This window comes from Hyaena hyaena, unplaced genomic scaffold (genome assembly GCF_003009895.1).
Source record: "Hyaena hyaena isolate Hyena2069 unplaced genomic scaffold, ASM300989v1 scaffold_575, whole genome shotgun sequence".
Taxonomy (NCBI): Eukaryota; Metazoa; Chordata; class Mammalia; order Carnivora; family Hyaenidae; genus Hyaena; species Hyaena hyaena.
In genome coordinates, this window is record NW_024081206.1 from 1,118,299 (window position 1) to 1,140,599 (window position 22,301).

The 22,301-nt window shown below is 45.5% G+C and overlaps 1 protein-coding gene across 1 annotated transcript in view; it reads right to left on the reverse strand.

The window, feature by feature from the left end:
- EPHB1 (EPH receptor B1) overlaps positions 1–22,301 on the reverse strand; it is a 144,785-nt gene that overhangs the window by 57,563 nt on the left and 64,921 nt on the right. The window contains exon 8 of the mRNA XM_039256473.1: positions 13,958–14,080. Coding sequence (XP_039112404.1) covers positions 13,958–14,080 — 123 coding nt within the window. The remainder of the gene's footprint in view (positions 1–13,957; positions 14,081–22,301) is intronic.

Below are 22,301 nucleotides of genomic sequence, written 5' to 3' on the forward strand. Positions count from 1 at the left end.
GCAGCATAGCAGGGGAGGAAACGAGATTGGCCAGAGTCCCAGATCACAAGGCTGTCCTGACATTATGAAGAGGAAGGAGGATGCAAGAATGGACAAGGAGAGCTCCAGATCGCAATGCAGACCTGGCTGAGGCGGACCGGTCAGCCTCTTCCTCCTCTGGGGAGCTCCGGAGTCAAGAACACCCATTCCAGGAAGGCCTGAGCTCTAGCCTCCCTCCACACTCAGTCCCTGGCAGGGGCTGCAGGGAAGCTGAAGGCCCTGAAGGCGCTGCAGCTGGAGGCTGGCGGCTCCATGCCCTCCTGGCAGCTGAACAGTCGGTGATTTCTCCAAGCAAACATGAGCTGCACATCTCCACGGGTGCCACAGCATTTAAACATTTGTGCAGTAAAAATCACCGAGTAAAAACAATTCTGGCAACACTATTTCAGAGCTGCTTTAAAAAATCTGTTGAATCCTGTTAAATGTGCTTTCAAAAGTTATTCTACGACTTAGCCTGGTTTTGTAACTAACTGTTTAGTTATCTTCTTGTAAATGCATCGCTGAAATGTGTGTCGAAGGCCCGACACGAGACACAGTGCTTTCTGCCGGGGGAAGTTTCTCTTTCACCTTTAGCTTCTGGAAGAAAATGAGGGGGCAAACTGTGAGTGGATAAACCACTGGCCGAATTAGGAAAGGAAGTTAACATGACCTCTGTGATTTAGTTGGACGTTTTTTTTTTTTTTCCCTACTTTGAACGTAATTGGAAGGAAGCTGCATGAAAGGGCTTTTCATGCAAAGCTCCAGGGTCAGTGGGACTTGTTAGAGTCTAGGGCTGGAGTAGAGGTTGGATTCAGCACCATTAGGATGATTTCAATGTGGACCTTAAGACATATATCATGTGTGACCCTGGTTTTGACATTTAATAGAATGCTGCTTTGATGAATGAACTGCTTTAAGTCAGACTGTGTCTCATTCACGTTCACAGCTTGGAGTGCCCACTGATGCCTGGGATGTGGCTGGCACGCCAATGAAAGGTGGTGGTGGTGGTGGTGGGGGTGTACTTACTATTCCTTGTTTGGCTTTTGCTTGGTCTGCTCTTGGGTTATAACCTGCTGGAGACTCTATCCCTGCTCTATCCCAAAGAAGTAGAAGTACTAGTATTTAAATTTTTATAAAAGGTTGTTTGCTGCTGCATCTTCTCCAGCAAGATACAGAATGCCCATTACCAGGGGATGGAGGGAGAGTGGTGCGTCCAGCCTGCAGAATGCCAGCAGATACTGAAAACCACTGGAGGAGTCATATGCACTGACTTCAAACATGTCCGTATTATACTGTTAAATGAAGAAAATTATGGAATGGCAATGCAGTATGTACCCAAATGGAGGGTGTGTGTGGAAGCAGAAGAAAAACAACGGAAAAAATCCATGTAAAATTTATTTAAACTTCAAATTAAAGATATGTTTAAAAATGGCTGCCCTACAAGCATAGGAATAGGAGTGGGGAAGTAATGTTAGTCACCTTAATTTAGTTACTTTTAGGTTACTTTGATGTTTGAATGGTTATAATAAGCATTACTTTTGTTGTTCAGTTGAGAAACTTTTTTTTAACTTTTTATTTATTTTTAATTTAATGTTTATTTTTGAGAGAAAGACAGAGTCCAGGTGGGGGAGGGGCAGAGAAAGAAGGAGATACACAGTCCAATGCTGGCTCTAGGCTCTGAGCTGTGAGCACAGAGCCCGACACGGGACTCAAACCCTCAAACCACGAGATAATGACCTGAGCCATAGTCGGACACTTAACCAACTAAGCTACCAGGAGCCCTGGATTAATTAGCATTTTTTTAAATGTACTGCACAGTAGGGGTCTGTCATATATGTGTGCATATGTATATGTACATATACGTGTATACAGTATACATATATGTGCACTTGTCTATATTTGTATACATGCGTCTACACATGCATATATGTGTGTATATATGTCTGATCTATAATATGTGCATGTACCTGTACATGTACAATCCACCCTTCTGACACCTTGACCTAACCATGAGCTATATGAATACAAATTGCATATTTGATAAGTATGCCAATTGAAGAATATCAGTATTTCTTCCTTGTTGCTATAATAATGAGATACATTTTCTTTCAGTAAAAGGACAGTTTAGGAGTCGAGGACATTTTGCCTTAGAGGAGATAGGATACCAAAGTCTACAGACCACTTACTATGTGCCAGGCAATGTGCTAGGCTCTTTGTATGTCTTATCTCACTTGATCTTCATAGCACCCTCATGAGTTGGGTATTACGATGCTCATTTTACTAACAAGGAAACTGGGGCACAAGGAAAACATGCCCAAACTCCACAGCTATGAGTCCGAGCCAGGGTTGCTGCCCAGGCCCATCCCACTTCCTGCCATGCCGCTCTCGATGGGTGTGCTCAATTAGCAGTGTCACAGGGAACACCGCCGTATGGATATGAAGTCACAATCAAGGGACCACTGTGTCCCAACTGTGCAGGTCCTGACAGTTCACGTGCAGTCCGTTACAGCAACTCACACGAGGGAACTGCAAACACAGTGGGGCTGTCTCACAGACAAAGGTCACGTTCACTGAAACTTCCTGCCTGGGGTCCGGTGGGATCAGAATATTTAGGAATTGGAATATTCATCAGTTTCTACATCAGTTTCTACAACAGTGTGTGGAGTCTGGGAAAGGGCTCCAGGTGAATCCCATGTCCTCTACAACACACAAAGGACACCCCAGGTAAGGACGTCTCTCCCACACCAGTGGTTCCCAAAGTTGGCCACCCACTGCAGTCACCTGGGGAGCTTTCCAAAGTACACAGGCCTGGGTCCCACCTCTGGGAAATCTGATCTGCTGGTCTGGCTTCACCCCGAGCCTGGAGATACTTGAAAGCTGCCTGCAGGATCAACTACATAATTTGTGGGTCAGATCGAGGTGCAAAATGAAATCGCGGGACTCCTTGTTCAGAAATTATGAAGGATTTCAAGCCTGTGACAGCAGGGCATTAAACTAAGTGTGGGCCCCTTTGAACAAGGTGTTGCCCAGGCAGCTCTGACGTGCAGCCAGGTGGAGCACCATGGGTCTAAAGCACCCAGGCATAGTTCAGATGGATTAGGGAGCTGTCGGAGGCCCTGGAATTCCTGGGATTTATTACACCACCTTTGGGTCCCTCGGAAAGCAGTGCTGGTATATGGGCTGCCTCTTACAGCACAGTGCCTGCCCCAGAGTGCAGGCTTTATACACTCGGGAGCAGAAGGAAGGAACACAAGAGGGAAGAGACCAATGAAGAAGGTGTGGCTTTGGCAAGTGCTAGCTCCATAGAACGGTGTGGCTCATGTGACTTTCTTAACTGACAAATGTTACTTCATTGCTTAATCTTTGCGGCTGACTGGTTTTCAGGTGCAGTGCTTCTAATACTTGAGCTTTAAGTTGTATCCTCTGTAGGGGTTTCATCATACAGTTTTTTTAATTTCTTTTTTTTCCAGTTTATTTATTTTGGAGAGTGTGTGTGAGACAGAGAGAGGCAGGGAGGGGAAGAGAGAGAGGAAGAGAGAGAATCTGGTAGTGCAGAGCCTGACTCAGGGCTCCAACTCACGAACTGGTGAGATCATGTCCTGAGTCGAAATCAAGAGTCACATGCTCAACCATTGAGCTACCCAAGCACCCCTCATATAGCTTTTTGTAAAAAAATTATAAAATAGAACTCCCCTATGACCCAGCAATAGCACTGCTAGGAATTTACCCAAGGGATACAGGAGCGCTGATGCATAGGTTCTTCATAGATTTTGAATACTAACTCTTTATCTGATATGTCATTTGCAAATATCTTCATGCAAATAGGAGTGCATGATGCATACATGCATACATGTACATGGCACATGTACCCCAGTGTTCACAGCAGCACTCTCAACAATAGCCAAAACATGGAAAGAGCCTAAGTGTCCATCAACGGACGAGTGGATCAAGAAGATGTGGTTTATCCACACAATGGAATACTACATGGCAATGAGAAAGAATGAAATCTGGCCATGTGTAGCAACATGGATGAAACTTGAGGGTGTTATGCTGAGCGAAATAAGTCAGGCAGAGGACAAATACCATATGTTTGCACGTATAGGAGGATTAGGAGGAACTTAATGGTGGGCCATGGGGGAGAAGGGGAAAAATAACTGGGGAGAGGGAGGGAGGCAAACTATGAGAGACTCTTGAATGCTGAGAACTGAGGGCTGATGGGGGTGGGGGAGAGGGGAAGGGGAGTGATGGGCATGGAGGAGGGCACTTGTGGGGATGAGCACTGGGTGTTACATGGAAACCAACTTGACAATAAACTATTTTTAAAAAAATCCTAGAGGATAAGGCAGGCAAAAACCTCTTTGACCTTGGCCGCGGCAACTTCTTACTCAACATGTGTCTGGAGGCAAGGGAAACAAGCAAAAGTGAACTATTGGGACCTCATCAAGATAAAAAAAAAATCTTCATGAAGAAGGAAACAATCAGTAAAACTAAAAGGCAACGGATAGAATGAGAGAAGATATTTGCAAATGACATATCAGATAAAGGGTTAGTATTCAAAATCTATGAAGAAATTATCAAACTCTATACCCAAAATACAAAAAAGAAAAAATCCAGTGAAGAAATGGACAAAAGACATGAATAGACACTTTTACAAAGAAGACATCTGGATGGCTAACAGACACATGAAAAAATGCTCAACATCACTCATCATCAGGGAAATACAAATCAAAACCATAATGAGATACCACCTCACACCAGTCAGAATGGCTAAAATTAACAACTCGGGTAACAACAAACATTGGCGAGGATATGGAAAAAGAGAAACCCTTTGGCACTGTTGGCAGAAATGCAAACTGGTACAGCCACTCTGGAAAACAGTATGGGGGTTCCTCAAAAAATTAAAAATAGAACTACCCTACAACCCAGGAATTGCACTACTAGGTATTTATCCAAAGGATACAGGTGTGCTGTTTTGAAGGGGCACATGCACCCCAGTGTTTATAGCTGTGCTATTCACAACAGCCAAAGTATGGAAAGAGCCCAAATATTCACCTACAGATGGAGTGTGTATATATATACACACTCCATATATACAATGGAATATTACTTGGCAATCAGAAAGAATGAAATCTTGCCACAACAATGTGGATGGAACTAGAGTATGTTATGCTAAATGAAATTAGTCAGAGAAAAACAAATATCATATAATTTCACTCATACGTGGAATTTAAGATACAAAACATATGAACATAGCAGAAGGGAAGCAAAAATAACATAAAAACAGGAAGGGGGGCAAAACATAAGAGACCCTTAAATACAGAGAACAAACTGAGGATGCTGGATGGGTTGTGGGTGGGGGAATGGGCTAAATGGACAAGGGGCACTAACGAAGACACTTGTTGGGATGAGCACTGGGTGTTAAATGTAGGGAATGAATCACTGGATTCTACTCCTGAAATCATTATTGCACTATATGCTAACTAACTTGGATGTAAATTTAAATAATAATAATAAAGAAAATTGTTTCTGCACACCTTTAAAAAAATTATAAAATAAAAATGGGCTCTCCTAAAAGGATTTTTAGGGCATTGAAACCACTCTGTCTGAAACTATAATGGTGGATACATGCCATTATACATGTGTCCAAACCCACAGAATGTACGACGACACCAACAATGAACCCTCCATAAACCTTGGACTTGGGGTAGTGGTGCCATGTCAGTGTAGGTCCATCAGCAAATGGACCACTCTGGTGGGGGATGTTGATAATGGCGGACATGCTGCGCATGTGCAAAACAAGGGGCATATGGGGAATCTCTGTAGCTTCCACTCAGTTTTACTGTGAACCCCAAACTGCTCTAGAAAGATGCAGATGTTAAAACAACATGCTCTCCTTGGGTTGGGAGAGATGGGCTTTGTACTCAGTCACTATGGTGGTAGCAGCACCACCGCTCTAAGGAATGTGCTCTGTAGTCACTGGGTAGCAGTGGCCTCACAGTGATTCTGCAAAAATAGCTCCTTTCCTGTCTGGCAAAGAAATGACTTCATATTCTCCAAGCCCAGAGGTTTTCAAAGTACCAACTGCAAAGGAAGCCACTTAATCCGTAGTCTTCTCTCTCTAGGACATTGTGCTCCACCCTGTCATTAAGTGGTCCCAGCGCTGGGAGGGGAACTCCAGCAGGGAGTGGAAGAAGCAGCTCGTGTCTACACCAGCCCAGCCACCCCACTTGGGGCACTTCACTTCTCCAGGCTCAGCTGTTTTGGTTTTATAAACAATAAAAAGGAAGGATCGACTGCCACCGCTCCCTAACAGGGTGCTGAGTCTCTGAGAAAGTGCTTTGTAAACTATAAAGTGTGGGCGACACATGTGGGTGGTGATTTAAGACAAGCCAGGGGTAGGGGCATGAGGTGGGTGGTGCTCAAGGGTGGGCTCTGGAAGAGAAAAAGGAGGAAGAACAGGTTTCTGTAAACAAGTGGGAGCCAAGACAAAGCAGGGCTTCCTGCCAGGAATCAGGGTATGGAAGGTGTCCCCAGGTGAGCCTAGGGTGCTAGAGTGTGGGGGCTCTGGCTCTCGGGCACCGCCACAGCCTCATGGAGAGCGGGAGTCGATGGGCATATGGCTGTTCTTAGTAACAGAAAACTGAGGCCTTGTATGGCTTACAATCTGAGAGACTGTCACCTTGATCTTTGACTTCAGGTTCATATACCATTCTCAAGAAACTACTGTTGCTTTTTGACACTCTCCTGTAATTAGGGCCAGAACTTGCTGTCTGTGATGCTTTGATTTGCCACGATCTGAGCTCCAAAGAGCTTCCTTTTACATGTGCTCCAAAGCACGGCCATACATTTTTCCGTTTTTGATAAAAATTCATAACACCTAAAAATATTCTCGACAAATCAAGCATTAACATTACATCTAAAATAGGTGTTTATAGGAAATGACTGCGTAGTGGTTATGGTCGATTCTCTCTATGTAGATCCTTTACTGACAGTAATTGCAGCCAGCCTAATTTTGGTCTTGGCTGGACTTTGACTGGCATGCATCTTTGAGGCTGACCTTGGAGCCTCTCCTACAGCCAAACCTCCCTCTGTCCAGGACCTCCCTGGCTCCAGTGTCAGGCCAGTTTGGGGGCCAGTGGTTCTTGAGGCGTGGTTTCTGCCTAACACATCAGCCTCACCTGGGAACTTGTTAGAAAATACAGATTCTCAAGCTCCACCTGGATCTGGTGGGTCAGAAGCTCAGTCGGTGGGGTGCCGGTGACAGGATATTTAATATGCCTCCATGGTGATTCTAAGGCCGGGCTCAAGTTTGAAGACCACTGCCCTCAAGGCTGTCAGCTGAGGGTAATTTAGCCAGTTCCTGCGAGTGTCCTCCAGACAGCTACGGAAATTATTCCCTACAAGTTTTCAGCTCCTTGCCAGTTCCTCTCTCTCCCTTTCCTTGACAAAATGAGGAAGAGAGGAAAAGTAGCATTAAATGCCTCAACTGTTATATATAAAATCAGAAGGAAAGAATTTTCAATTTTTGAAAACGAAACATCCAACCTGCCAGCAGGTATTTGAAGCAGTAGCTGTTGGCTGTGTGCCGTGCGAATCTACACACACAATTGCACTTTTTTTTTTTCTAAGCAGTTTTTGAAGTCACAAACTGCCTTGGGGGAAAAAAGGAAAGCAGAGCTTCTAGTTACTAATTCAAGCTTCTACCAGAAAAGGAACTTTTAAAGCATAAATTTAAACTAGGTTTTAAAGTATGATTTCCAGCCAGTTTTATCACACTAGCCTGTGCAAGGTAAGTAGGTTATGTCTAAACCAAGGATAGTAAAACCGTGGCAGGGATTCCGCTGTCTCCTAACCCTGCACCCAGCACAGACATTCCTTATTGATCACCACCCTACTCCTCCTTTCCAGCAGAGCTCCCCAGGTCCCCATTACTAGGCTACTGGAGCAGATGAGACGGAACTTGCTCAACAGTCATGGTGTCCACAGTACTTAATGCCTACATGGTGAGAGCAAGCCGACATTCTCTTTTCTTGTAGCCGTTCACGGTCATTAGACTCCTGCCTACCTAGAGATGACTTATTGTTTTCATTATGTAAGTAAGCACATATAATTGAAAATGATAGGTATCTTGGTCCTCATCCTTGTCCTTCTTAAGGGAGATTACAGATCATTCTAGAAGAGGAGGGCGCCTCCCCTATGGGCAATCTGAATTCTAGGACAGTACCATCATCACAAGCAAGGAGGCATGCATATTCCAAACTCCCAGACAGACTTTGCCATCAGAAGTAATGTCCTTGGATATTTAACTGCTCCTCTCCAGAACAGTAACCAAAGCGTAGGTATGCGGGGGTCACATTCACCAGACCTAGATCAGCCGTGTCTGGGTTTCAATTCTTGCTCTACCATTCACTCAGCTGCCAGTGCAACCTTTGGCAAGCTATCCTCTGAATATTGATTTCCTTACCAGTTAAACACACACATGCGTGCACGCACACACACTCACTCAATCATACACCCTAAGTCACGTTATGGGAGTGGAGTGAGACAATGCTCATAAAATATATCCACAGTGCAGCTTCAATATATGCCAGCTGTCCTAATTATAATTACTCAAGACATCTATTTGATTTTCTTTTCTGGAAACCCTTCCTGCTGTGACTGCCATCCAGGATGTGGCCACCCTCGTACGGCCCACCCTCACTTCGAATAAGCCCAAGAGAATCAGGCTGGCTGGTGGCCTTTGTACCAAAAGGAATCCATCCTCGTCAAAGAGAGTACTGGTGGGCCTTGATGGCCCCATTCCTGGTCTGTGCACATCACAGATTCCCCTCCCCAGCCTTCCTCACTGAGCCCTCTCCCCACAAGCCTGCCTCTCTCTCACAATAAGCCATCTGTGGAAATGCTGAATTGGCAGCTGCTGGAGTCAGAGGAGGAGATTTATTAATAAAATACAATTGCCATATCTTCCTCTGGAAGCCACCTTCTACTAACGCCTCTACCTACCTTTTCATGCACTTGAAAGTCATGATCAGGGCTGCTGTCTACAGTTACACAGGTTACACACTGCACAACCCAGAGTGACATTCATGCCAAGGGGCCTAATTATAGATGGCAGCCCTGCTTTATGGTTTGGGCGAGTCTATGGATCAAACTGATCAGAACTAACCAATGCCTTGGAGTTGACCTGTGAGATGGCTCCTATTAGTCAGATTCATGGTCACAGATTGCTAATATTCTCCAAAGACACCAGAAGGCCTGCTGCCCTCTCTAAAGAGACCAATAATGTGCATTATCTGCAGGGGAAGAGGAAGGCCAGCCTTTATCCCGCTGGGCCATTTCTGGAGCACCAAGTGACCAGGATCCCTCTAGGCTCTCTCCATCCTCCCAAGCTCTGCCCAGTTCTCCAGAGTTTCCTCCCTGCTATACTCTCCCCACAAGGACCTGCTTTCATTCAAATAATTCATGCAAATAATATATGATTGAACACTTGAGTGCCACACCAGGCCAGGCACAGGACTAACAAAATCCCAAGATCACCCTGTTGTCATTGGAACTCTGAGCCTGATGATGAAAGATGGGCATATAGCTGCATAATGGTTAATAAGTTCATTATTGCTCCGTCTTCCTGGATGCCATCACACTGGCTCACAGTTACTCTTGTGTAAGCCTTTTAAAAATTTTTTTTGAAGTTTATTTATTTATTTTGAGACACAGAGCAGGGAAGGGGCAGAGAGAGGGGGGAATCCCAAGGAGCCTCTGCACTGTTGGCACAGAGCCTGGTGTGGGTCTTAAACTCATGAACTGTGAGATCATGACCTGACCTGACCTGAAACCAAGAGTCAGATGCTTAACGGCTGACCTCCCAGGTGCCCCTTATTATCCCTTTGTACAACTTCCTCAACAACTTGAGAAGAAACTTGGGCCGTTGCTGCAATTCTTCAGCCTCACAGTTTCTAGACTTTATTGGCCTTCCCTCACATGCACAACTGCCACCCTCTCACCCTCCAGCGCCTGGCAGCCTTTCTCAGCCTTCATCTCCCTTCAACGGCTTTAATTTGATGCCCCTCATTTCTGGCCACAAGCTCCCTGTCATGTCCCCCCATCAGCTCCATTCACCATGTTTGGACACATTCTGGCTTAGATCCATTTAGTTACTCGAGCACAGCTTTCCTGACCACCTCCATCCCAGCAGCAGTCCTCTCAAACCCTCTCCATGTTTCCAAGCAGAGCCCCATACGGTCTCCATACCTCTGAGGCCTCACCCACCCCTCCCCGTCGCCTCCTTACAGTTCAGTCCAAACATAGCATCTATCAGATTCACCGCCCCGGAATCTCATTCCTATCACCTCACTGGCTCAGATACCTATAAGACGTCACCATTTTCTACAGGATAAAATCCATACCATAGCCTCTGGATCTCTGGTCTCAGCCTCATTCTCCAGACTCAGTGCTTGATACTTACCCTCAGGAAATGCCTCCCTGTTAGCCTTCTCTCCTCCACGTTCTCAGGAAGTGCCACACAGGGTATCAGCCCATACAAAGCCTTCATATCGTCAAGGGTCCCTAAGGTCTTGGATTAGGCATCTTCCTTGGATTCTCTCCTGTTATCAAGCCTCCACCTCCAAGACTATGTGTCCTCTGGGCCCCTCATCTGAGCTGTCAATCACCTCCCCTCCTCTCATGGGGTGGCACTGTGTGTGTGCTAGACAATAACCGCTACCGGGCAAGGACTGTTAGGCACCAGTGTATTCTCCGGCATCCACCATGGTCCCAGGCACAGAATCAGTGTTCAATGAATTAGAATCTTCTTGAACTCTAAACTTAATCCCTCCTGAAATGATCATAAGCCTCTCCTCTGGTTCTATACTCAGCAGGCAGAGGTGGGCTCCTCTGCATCCTCTCTGAAATAACCTTGCACACTTTGGAAGGCTGGGGTGTGCCAGTAGGTGTTCAACTACTAGCTCTCCAGAAAGCAAAGAAATGAAGAAACAAATACCTCCCATTGGTAGCATTTGCCAATTCCTACTATGTAAATATTCCCACCGTGGCTGATGTTAACCTACCAACATGTGTCACTGAACATGGGGCTGGAGAGAGACATACACAATTGGCTCTTGTGAGCTGGCGCCAGCTAGTTCCCGCATCTTGCAGCTACAAGGTCGGATTCATTTCTCTTAAATCATACAATTTTCCTCTTTGGCCACTGTCTCATTCTCTAATGAGTTTCACAAAAATTTGCTTTTTCTACTGTTTTCATCCTCAAAAGCTCAGGCCAAAGGTCATCTCCTTTGTGAAGCCTTCCTGATGCCTGCACCCACTCCCAGAACAAGGAGTTGAACACGGCTCCTGGGCAACCCAACACTCTGCACAGGCCTGTCTTGTGTGAAACAGTGAACACATTACTGGCCTATCTCCTGCTATGATTGTCAGACCTCTGAAGGGGGGCAGGGTTGCTGTCTGTCCATCTCCAGAACCCTACATCCAGCATGCAAGTAGTATTCAATAAGAGCTTGTCGAGGGAGGGAGGGAAGGAGTCCACCAGTAAAGGAAGGACAAATGGCTTCTGAGTCTTCTTTTCATGTTTCTTTACCATTTTGCAACCCAGTTTTTGCCCCATGCTCCCAATCAGCCAGGAGGCGAAGAGGAATATTGCCAATAACACCGTATAAATATTACCTTAGAACATTCTTTTCTTTTTAACTTGACCTTCACACCAGCTCTTTTAGCACAAAGTGAAGCCAGTCTCCGTGAGGCAGGGTGTGGGAGAAGCAAGCGTGGAGACAGAGGAGAAAAAGAGCTGGGGTGTGAGGACTGATTCCAGCTAGGAGCATCTTCTGTTAAAACTGCATCGAGTTACACATAGTGAATTAATATCTGCAGGGATTAGCTCTGGAAGTTCTGAATCAGGAGGAGATGAGCGTCTGGTAGAGGGTGGTCAGTGGCGGACCGGGCACAAGTCTACCCCGTGCAGCTGGGCATCTCATAAACTGCTAAATGTATCGATCCCTCCCCATTACCACGAGAGCCACAGAGAGGGCTGACCTTCTCAGAGCAGGATGCACAAACACAGCAACAGCAGCACAGGCTCTACAAAAATGGAAAGTGAAGGATGGAGCAGGGCCATCGATTGTCCCTTTATAGGCATCCAGCAGTTGGTGAGCTCACCCCAAATTGTCTCTCCCTGGCAGGGTCATAAAGTGAGAAGGCTCTTTACTCTTCCCCTGACAAAGGCGGGAGGGGGCTGACACGTGCTCTCTGGGGTGAAACACATTGCTTGAAGCATATGACATAAATAACAACATTAAAATCACTAGCACCATTACCACATGACATAACAACAATTAATAATGTGGGCAAATGGGCGCGGGACTGAAAGCAGGCCTCTCCAACACTCTTTCGAGTTCACTGGAGAAATCTGAGCCCCTAGAAGTAATCCAATTTATCTGGTATCCAGCCTTCCAAGGCATGATCCTTAAATATGTCAGCATCTAAAGAGGAAGAGAAAATTATCTGCACAGAAGTGAAAGTTGTGGTTCAGTAACATATTTAATGAAAGTCAATGGGAAAAAATGTACAGACTCGTGTGGATCAGATTATGGCTAGCCGGCTGGAACTCCTGAGGGGTCAGTGAGAGAAGAAAGCTGTGTCCTGACAGGGACAGTCCCAGCAGCCACCACAGAGATGCCATGAAGGTGGAGCTCTTTAAGAGGGAGTCCAGAGCATGAAAATGCTAGTCTAATGGAGCAAGCTTTCAAATGTGACTTCCAATTTCACAGATGCCTTTTTGACCCCTCAGTGCATTAAGAGAGGCAGTGAATGGAAGGATAGTGACTTTCCCCCTAAAGATAATATATGAAGTGGCTGTCTGTAGGACTTTGACCAAGCATATTTTATCGAGTTAAAATGTCACAGGGAGAGGCAACTCCATGGCTCTCCAAATACTGATATGAATGAAACATTCCTAAACACAGGAACTAAAAAGAAGACTACAGCATATGAGTGAAGAGAGCTCGAACAACGGCTAATAAGAACGGAAGACGAAGAAAAGATAAAGGACATTGCAGAAGAAAATGAAAGTAGGAAAGAGGACACAGAGCAAACACATCTTTTAAGACGATTCAAAATAGATGACAAAGGAGCCAGTAAAGAAATTACTTATAAAGTGATGATATTTGGGGATATTTTACTCATTCACATGAATATGGTTGGGTCCATTGCCAAACTGACTCAACTACTGATCCATTAAGGAAAGATGAAAATTCTAAATCAGTCTTTGGGTAGGATCTCCTGAGAGCATCTCAGGCAGTTAGTTCTCTGCTGGGCTGGATTGCTATTCCAACACAGTGAGATGGAGGAGAGCATGCATATTTCTTGGAAGTGAAACTTGCTTGGGTTACTGTTCATGTCATAGATCTTTTGTAGGAAATACAGTTATGGGTGGGTTTTCTTCTGGAAAGAGCGGTCCCTCTTCACTTCAGTTCATCATGGTCTGCCTCCAAATGCGTGTGTGTAGGAATAGGAGAACTAAAAGTTTGGGGAGAAATCCTGATCCAGAGCCATGGAGATATTGTGAGTGAGTGAGACCCTCTGTCCAGCTTCTAAACATTTCTGTTTCTTTCAAAGTCATCTCAACTGTGTACCCTGGCTCTCTCTCTTTTGGTGCATTTGGTGGTCCATTTCTGGAGCTATGTATGAATCTTTCAAAACTACAGCTAACTTCTCTGCAACTCCAATCAAGCCTGGCCACCGTGATCAAGGTCCCCCAAAGATCCCTAGACACACATTATAGATGGTTCAGACTCATCTTCTGGGGAGAGAAATGTCAGAAACTCTTCTCCCAATGGGATGAGTTTTTATGCTGAAAGAGAACACCTAGAATGGTGGGAAGAAGGCGTCTGGACACCAAGAGAACAGAAACGAGGGGAGGGGAGAGCCATACCTGCTCCGATGACCTCTTCGATTTTCACAAAAGATACATCAATCTCCTTGGCAAACTCCCGGACAGCTTCGTTGGGGTCCTCATAAGTGAAGGGGTCAATGTAGATCTTCATCCCTGGGGAGCCTTATTAGAGGAGATAAGCAGGGTTAACATCCCAAAGAGGACACGGTGGTAAGTCCTGGCTGCTGTCCCCAGCAGTAAGGGTACAGTTGGGGGGGGGGCCGTCCCCCGTACATACCAGACTGCCTCTCTTTGCCTTACTGGGCCTTCCCGTCTCCCTTCCCTCTGGGCCACACTAGCTTGGTTTTCTGTCCTCTACTTCTCCTCCATTTTTTCTTCTCTTTTAGAGCTCTTGATGAAATGTGGAGCAGATTACTTATAAGTGACAGATCGGGACCAGCTCCCACACTGAGCGCTCACAGAAGGCAAAGAAACTGATTGATGCCAACCAAATGCATTAGCAGAAGAGTGGTGGTAAAATGGTAGGGTAGATATCAATATTTATCAACCTGACAACTTTTCTGAGTGGTGGCCACCTTTAAGGTTATAACTGACGGCTGTGGCCACGGCTGGAAGAGGGATGAGGATGGATTAAAATAAAAGAAGAAGAAGGAGAAATTGCTATTAGAAACACCTCAAGACAGAAGTGTCAAGACAGAATACCAGAAGAGAAAATGTGAAGATAAAAGCTTAGAAAACACTGATAGAGAAAAGAGCAAAGTCTACATAGAAAAAAATGAGGTGGAACGAAAGAAAAATGGTAATGAATGCCTGTGCCTTCAGACACACTGAAGTATGAAAAACGAAACGGTGAATGAGAAGTACAAAGAGGAATATAGACTTTGTCACTGATGTTTACACTGGCAAGATAAATAGGCATGCATGGGGACGAAACAGAGAATTGTCACTGCAGAAAAAATACACTCAAAAGTGAAGGAGAGGGGAAAAAAGGCAACGGAACCCAAGAAACAAACGGATTCATGCACAATGTAATTTTCAGCATGTCTGATGGGTCCTAAGGCCAAATATAGAAACTGCTATCTTGGTGCTGGTGTGTTGAGTAGGACAAGGCCTGGACAGCTAAGCGACACAGTCCGGCACGGCATCCTTGTGAAGAGTGGGTGTTCTCTCTGCCTGCCACCACTGTCACTGAAGCATCAGGTCAGCAGGGCAGGCAGGTCTGGAAAAGCAGGCATGCCAAGCCCCCGTGGCTGGGACCCAAGGCTGAGGCAGCTCTCCAGGGTCCCTGATCATTGTGCCCCCCCACCGCAGCTCATCTCTGCTGACTCTCAGCCCTACACTTAGGGTCCAGTTTTGACATTTTTCACCCAGAGAATCCTGATGAGTCTACAGTTCCCCCAAGTTCATGCTGCTTTGGTCACAATTCAGGCAAGGATTCAAAGTGCTAGTGACAGTCCAGAGGGAGAAGGAAGATGCAGCAGAGAAATGAAGGGGGATTTGTTTTTTAAGTCAGAGCCAGATACCATGCCCAGAAGAACCGCTCTTTTGGAAAGATGGGTTATTCCCAGTCATTAAATAAAACCACTCCTAGCATGCTAAATGGGTTGCTTTAGGATGGTCAACACCATTCTAGAATGTTCCTTGGAAACTTGAGAATGACAACATGGACTTTGGAATCTGCCCCCTGAAATCTGGACAAAGCATATAGAGAGATCCTCACCTTTATATGGAATGTTCTGATCCCTGGGGAATGTGGGTGGGGGTGGAGAGGTGGGGAGGCAGGGAGAGAGAGAGAGCGCACACGCATGTGTGAGGCCAGTGTTCTACTTTGTTAATAATGGAGTAAAAGGAAAATAGAGGTGGGGGTTCACCTCTTTCTCATTTAGTATGACAAACAAGTGAAGAGCAAAAATGATTGAAACCAGACTGACAGGGTCTAAGGAAGTCAGATCAGCATCTTCAGGTGGTCATACTTTGGGTTCCTCCAGAAGCAGCCCTTGAGAAAGGGCTCTGAAAGCCACATGGCTTCTCTGATAGGTCAGTGGGGACGTAAAATCGGGCAAGGAAGGCAGCCTATAAAAAGTGTGTTCTCAAGCCACTTCCCACAGTGGGTAGCTAAAGCACCAACTGGGAGTTGGTGTGGGTGATCTCATGCTTCCACCCTGGATGGAAGGAGCCATGGTATAAACACACAGGTTCCCACCAGCCTTCAGTGGGGGCTGACTGGCCTGCTGCACAGGTGGGCAGGGAGGCTCCATGGCCAGAGAGCGTTTAGGCGAAGAAACGGAGATGCTATATGGGTGGAAGCTGGCCAGTGTGAACTGAAGGGCAGGAGGTGAGACAACAGACTCACTCGGAATGCAAAGTGGACAGCAGGTCAGTGTCAACAACCTGCGACTTTCCCCGAATCCTGAATCCTGCGCTACGCTGAGAGGAGAGGAGGCCAGGAGCCCAGACAGACCCTGGGGCCTATAGGTGAGGACAGAACCCCAAAGCCTCTTACTAGCCTGGCATAAAACAGCAAATCCACATACCCCTCTTAGAACAGTGTTCTCCTCTGCAAGTGGAGGAAACAGCACATCCCTCCCATGATGACTGTGGTATTAAAGAACATACCTAGCAAATGACATACCTAGCACAGTGCCTGAGGTACACAGGGAGGGCTCAGACTGACGTTCTCATGATTATTATCAGTAAATGGTTCCAGGAAGTGTTCGGGGAGGTAGGAAGAGGAAGGTGGGGTGGGCGGTGGAGGATGTAAGGCACTTAGAGTTATATTAGTTACTTTAAGAATAACTACCTCGTTATTTTAGATCAAGGGCTTTTAAGTGATGTATGCTAAGCTCTCCTACAGGAACTCTTCCACAAAGACTAATTAAACAATCTAGAAATGTGCAGTAATGAACAGTTTGCAAGTACAGACATCTATAAGGATGAATGAGAAAGGATACGGAGTTAATGAGCTTTACAGATATTAGCCCCCATCAGTTCTGGGAAGGACCTACTCCCAGAGGGGAACGGCTCATGTCCTGATGGTGCTAGCATTCTTTCAGGCCAGTAATAGGCAACTAGATGCACCAACGTGGGAGAAAGTTCATACTTCAATGATGGGTGCAATTAACTCACAAGGAGAGGTTTGCTACCTTGTAGAATTAGGAAATGTGTATGTGGGGGTCGGGGGGCAGCAAGTGCTCGTGATGTCACTGCTAGACTGGGGTCTGAGGTTCTGATTGTCACTGAAGCCCCTGACAAAAAGTTGAGGAAGCTGCATGGAGGAGCCTGGGAGGGGTGATGCAACGTCACTGGGAAGTTCTGCATACAGGAATGAGTATTTGTTTTCTTTGAACTTGAAGACACCATTGTTATATTGTGGAAGGGAAACTGAAAACAAAAGCCTATCATCAAATGGCTTAGGCTCCAGTGCTTTTCCTCTGATGAGGGTCTGAGAGGGCTGACCTAGCGGAGGGTCCTGGCCTAACTCCTCGGGTAAGGCAGGGATCCAGTGTTGGAAACCAGGAGGGTGATTTGACTGAGCACGTGCACATAATGGCTTCCATGCATTTACCTCAGCCTGGAATAACACATGTCTGCAGACCTCTCTCGGGCATTACCGCTAGGCTTTCTCAAGTCCCCGAAGATGATGAGAAAAAAAAAAAAAAAAATGCCTTTAGCTAGGCAGAACAGGTCATTTGTCTTGTGGCTCATTTTGTGTTTCTGCATAAATCCTGCATCAGCCTGTTCCTGCTCCCACTTGCCAGTGAGCAGTTTTTAATTATCAGGAAAATGGTATTTAGTGCAATGAATCACCAGACAGTGAACGAGGAATTCAAGTCAGCTGCGGAGCCAGGCACAGCCAAACATTTGGAGATGAGGCTCAGAAATTGTTCTCAGATTATGACTGTTGGGGAAATATTATCACTGGTAGTAATAGTAATATCAGATGCAATATAGCTCATAACGTAAGGTATTTTATAATGCCTTATACAGTGTTTCACATTATTATCGCAAATATTATATAATTACAATATTTTACAGTTACCAATTATTTTCTCATTTTTAACATAGGTGACGTACCTTTGACACAAAAGTAGTATGTAAAGATCTAAACTTCTGATTCCTAGTGCCTTGAGAAAGAAAAAGAATCTTCAATTTTATGTTCTTCTAATTCACTAGTTTCTATTAAAGAACTAATTTGCAGTTATGTTTGTTCTTTGACCTCAAAACCCATTTATACTATGGCCGTGGGTTGCAGCCTGGACTGCCTCAAGCTTTAAAAGACCATAGTCCTAGGAGATTAGCCAAATCTTACCCACAAACCAATGCTTTAGGCACTTAAGTCTGGGGAAGAATGACTTAGCCACCATCCAGAGCCTTCTTGCACGGCACAGAGAAGTGCTCGAAGCAGAAGAAACTCCTGGCCATTATTAGAGACCCTACATCAGTAAGTCAGGCTGGAACAAAGTCTGGGGGTGCTGGCAGATGTGGTGGGGTGTATCTAAAGAGTCAGACCTTCTTGCAAGTGCCAAGGTCTCAGGGTGGAAAAAGAGGCCTAGAAAGGGATAGTTCTAAATGGTGTGTGACACTGAGGATTAACACCTGAAGGAGAAGATGGAACGCTGCTCTTCAGGCTTCTCATGCACTTGGAAAATACAAAATCAGTGCCATGAACATCTTGGGAGTGGGACAGCAAGAGAGCCTGGGAGGCTTCAGGGGTTCCAGGAAGGGCCCAGTACCTCCTGCTGGCTGAGGATTCCTGGAATCCCACAGTATGGCTCTGGAGAGGTAGTGAATTGCGTTGTTTGCAGTCACTGATATCCTGTGTCCTAGCACGTTTGATGGAGCCATGGGAAAGGGGGAAGTGTGCTTCCTTGTTCCCCATTCTGGATCCAAGGCAGACTTTGTCATCTTGGTGACTCACCTAAATTTGGTCCAGACATCTAAGCACAAGAGTGAAGCAATTTAGGGATCTGCACATAAAATCCAGTCCTTGGGAGGACTTCATCCAATCCTCTCCCTCAGTACATTGATCACCCCTCATTTTTCTCAACCTTGACAGGACACCCAGATGGCACTGTTCTAGTGACTATGGGAGCTACAGGAAAAGCAAAGTTCATGAGGTTCTTCAAATGATGTAGATATGAAATAACTGGGAAACAGTGCTGGAGAGTCTAAAGTCAGGAGCCCACACCTGGAAATGAGCTATAAATGCTGCAAAAAACAGAGAAGGTAGAGGGCTATGGATGTCAGTGTTCAAGGTTAGAATCCTAAAAGGACAGGTCACATGGTCATGCACTGGAGAAGGAGAGGCCTGGGGTATCTAAGGCAAAGCTCAGAGAGAAGCGAGGAGAGTGTGACCAGCTTATGTATAGTGATAAGGGGGGACTGAGGTGGGAGAGCACTGAGGTACTACATTGGAGGGCCTTGACTTTCAAACAAAGGCATTAAGAGGGATGCCATCATACACACAGAGCTGATAACTCTTCCATGAGCTAGGAAGGGATGCGCTGAGAGCAAGGCACCAAGCAATTCCTTTGGCTGGCAGGCTGCAAAGTTCACATGTATGTCATGGGGAAGGGGCTGGAGGCTGAGAAACAGCTCTGAGGTTGTTGCAATAATTAAGGTGCAAGATACAGAGTTTTCAACCAGAGTGCTGCAATGAGAAGAACAGAAGAGGCAAGAGAAATCTCTAAGGAAGGATTCATAGCACTTGGTGAGCAATTAAAGATGGAGAAATAAAGAGGGACAAGAAGAATCCAAATCACTGCCAAGACCTCTGGAATAAAGAGGTGCTGTCAACCAGGTAACAGACTTTGGGAAAGGAAGCCCAGCATCAGGGAAGTTTGAGCATGTTCTTTGATAGTATGAATGCACAGATAAAATATGCAAGTGTCTGGAAGTCAGAACTCAGAATAGAAATAGAGCTGGAAGTCTAAATCTGGAGTTGTGGATATAGGAGGCACATGAGTGGTGGCTGAAGCTGTTGAGTGATGGGCAGTTTCGTGGGGTAAACCTACCAGGAAAGCTTGATGGGAAGTAGAAGCAGTGTGCTCCACCTGCTTCTGAAGGTCATGACCAGGGCAATAGATAAGTTGTTTTTTTCCAGGAAGGAGCAGAGGTTCTGGGTGCCTGGCCAGGTTTGAAGAAGAATCAGAGAAAAGCCCTGTGGGAGGCACTGAGCCTCAGTGGAAAAGCCATGGATCTGAGGAGGATCTTCCTTCTACTTTCTACATGGAAGTTTTCACCACATATTTAGGTTTGTTCTTAAAACCACAGTAATTGCCTACTATACCTCTAGGAGAAGGAAAGTCAACCGCAGGCTACTTGCTCCCAAGGAAAGTACTTCAGGAAAAAGAGTTTCATACCTCCCTGCTTCCTGACCTCAATGACCAGCACTGGCAGGTCTTTCCAGGCAAGGCCTGCAGGTTCTGGGCGACTGAAGTCTTGCTGGGAACCCAAAGTTGACAGCCACAGAGTTGCTCATTGGATTTACTTGACATTTAATAAACACCCATTGAAAACTCAGCCACCTTTTGCCCCTGGGGGTCTTTCCTCCTCTCCTCATAGGCCCTCACTGACTCATGATCAGATACTAGCGTTCCTGATACCTCCAGAAGAGGCAGCCAAAGTATCCAGCCTGTCTCCTCCTCCAGAGGGTCCACGTGACCTTCACCCTGGTACCCAAAGTGATTTCCAGTGGTATGGATGGATGCTGGTCCTCTATAGTTTGGAAACACTTCTACCACCCAGAGTTGGGAAAGCTGGATGTGGAATCTTGGAGCGAGGTATGTTTCTGGGTCTAATCTAGTCCAGGCTCCCACCTAGAGCAGCAGTTCACTCTACAACATCCTTTACTGATACTACCTAGCCTGTGCTTGAACGCTATCAAGAACAGAGAGCTTACGTCCCCACAAAGCAGCCTGGCTCTGTGTTGGACAGCTCCAGTCTGGGCGAGGGTATTCTACACTGAATCAACATCTGCCTACTTTGATCTTTCACTAGATGGTTCCACTTAACCTCATGAAGCACAACAATACCATCTCCCCTCCTTTGCCATGAATGCATCATGCCTGATCCCTGCCCATGTTTCTCCAGCACTGAAAGGGTGTTTCCAAGTCTCTGAGGGAAGAGATCAGGACTTGGCCCTTTAAACAGGCAGGCTGCTGATCTGGGGACCAGAGAGTCAGGCAGACCTGAGTTTAAAAGCTTATTTTGTAAATCACTAATTCCAGGATTCTGGACAGGGTACTTGTCCTCTCTGAGGATATTTCTTCACATGCAAAATCAACTTCATGGGACAATTATGAGGATTAAATGAGTTAATACAGGTAAAGTGTCTACATTATTTTTTACTATTGTTTTGCATCCATAAAAGTGCTTGGATTTTTACTCCACTATACATCACTCATATTAAGTATGTGGTAAACTAAATATCTACACATTTTTCACACAAATGAATAGCAAGTCAGGTCTCCTTTTTGTGCTGCCTTATTTTTGCTTAAACCCAAACACCAGATTCTAGATTTATCCCTCTAACATTTCATCTTGCAGATTTCAAATTAGTATGCAAAGCTGTTGGATAGTTCTGAATTTTGATTGTTTTATACGGTGTTAGTTATGCTCTCCAACTGTTACCTACAAACTTGATAAGCATCCCTAGGCTTCCACCTGACTCACGAATTTAAAAAAACAACCAAACGAATAAGAGATTGAATTGGACAAGGGCTAGAATAAAGCTGGTGACTCCTTCCTGGCTGACAGGAGTCACTAACTCATGTTCTTCAGGTATGAAGACAAGGTCCGTACTCACTCTACAATCCTTTCCTCTAGGAGAGCATCAAATATTTTTGCCAAAAAAGAAATTCCCTACATATGCAATTCTTGCTGAAATTACTAAATGTATAACCCTACGAGATGAGGGGAAGTCCCCATGCTTTTTTTTCTTAATAATCTTCTGTGGTCCCCAGTGATCACTGAATTCAGTTGTAGATGCACAGAACCCATTTACTTTGGTCTCTACAAGCATTTGGCAGGGATCAAGTTCACACTCCTGTTCTGTAATCTAAGTGCTCTGTCCTCTTGCCCTAGGTGGGAATTAGGGCTTCTGCTGGTCTTTGGGCACGTAACCTATTTGTTTTTGCTTTTCTCAAGGCTTAAGAATAGATCCGTGATTATATCTGCAGTTACCTGTACCACGGAGATGGTTGTGTCAGGGTTGCTTTCTGAAAGCCCTTGACCCCTTACCAAGCTCTTTTCTTCCTCTCTCCCCACCCCTACACACCTCACCCAACTCAGAAATCAGTGAGACCTCAGCCACTATCGGGCATGTGGTTATGTAAGCGGCATCAATACCCAGTAGCGCTTCCCAAATGTAGAATCAACTGGA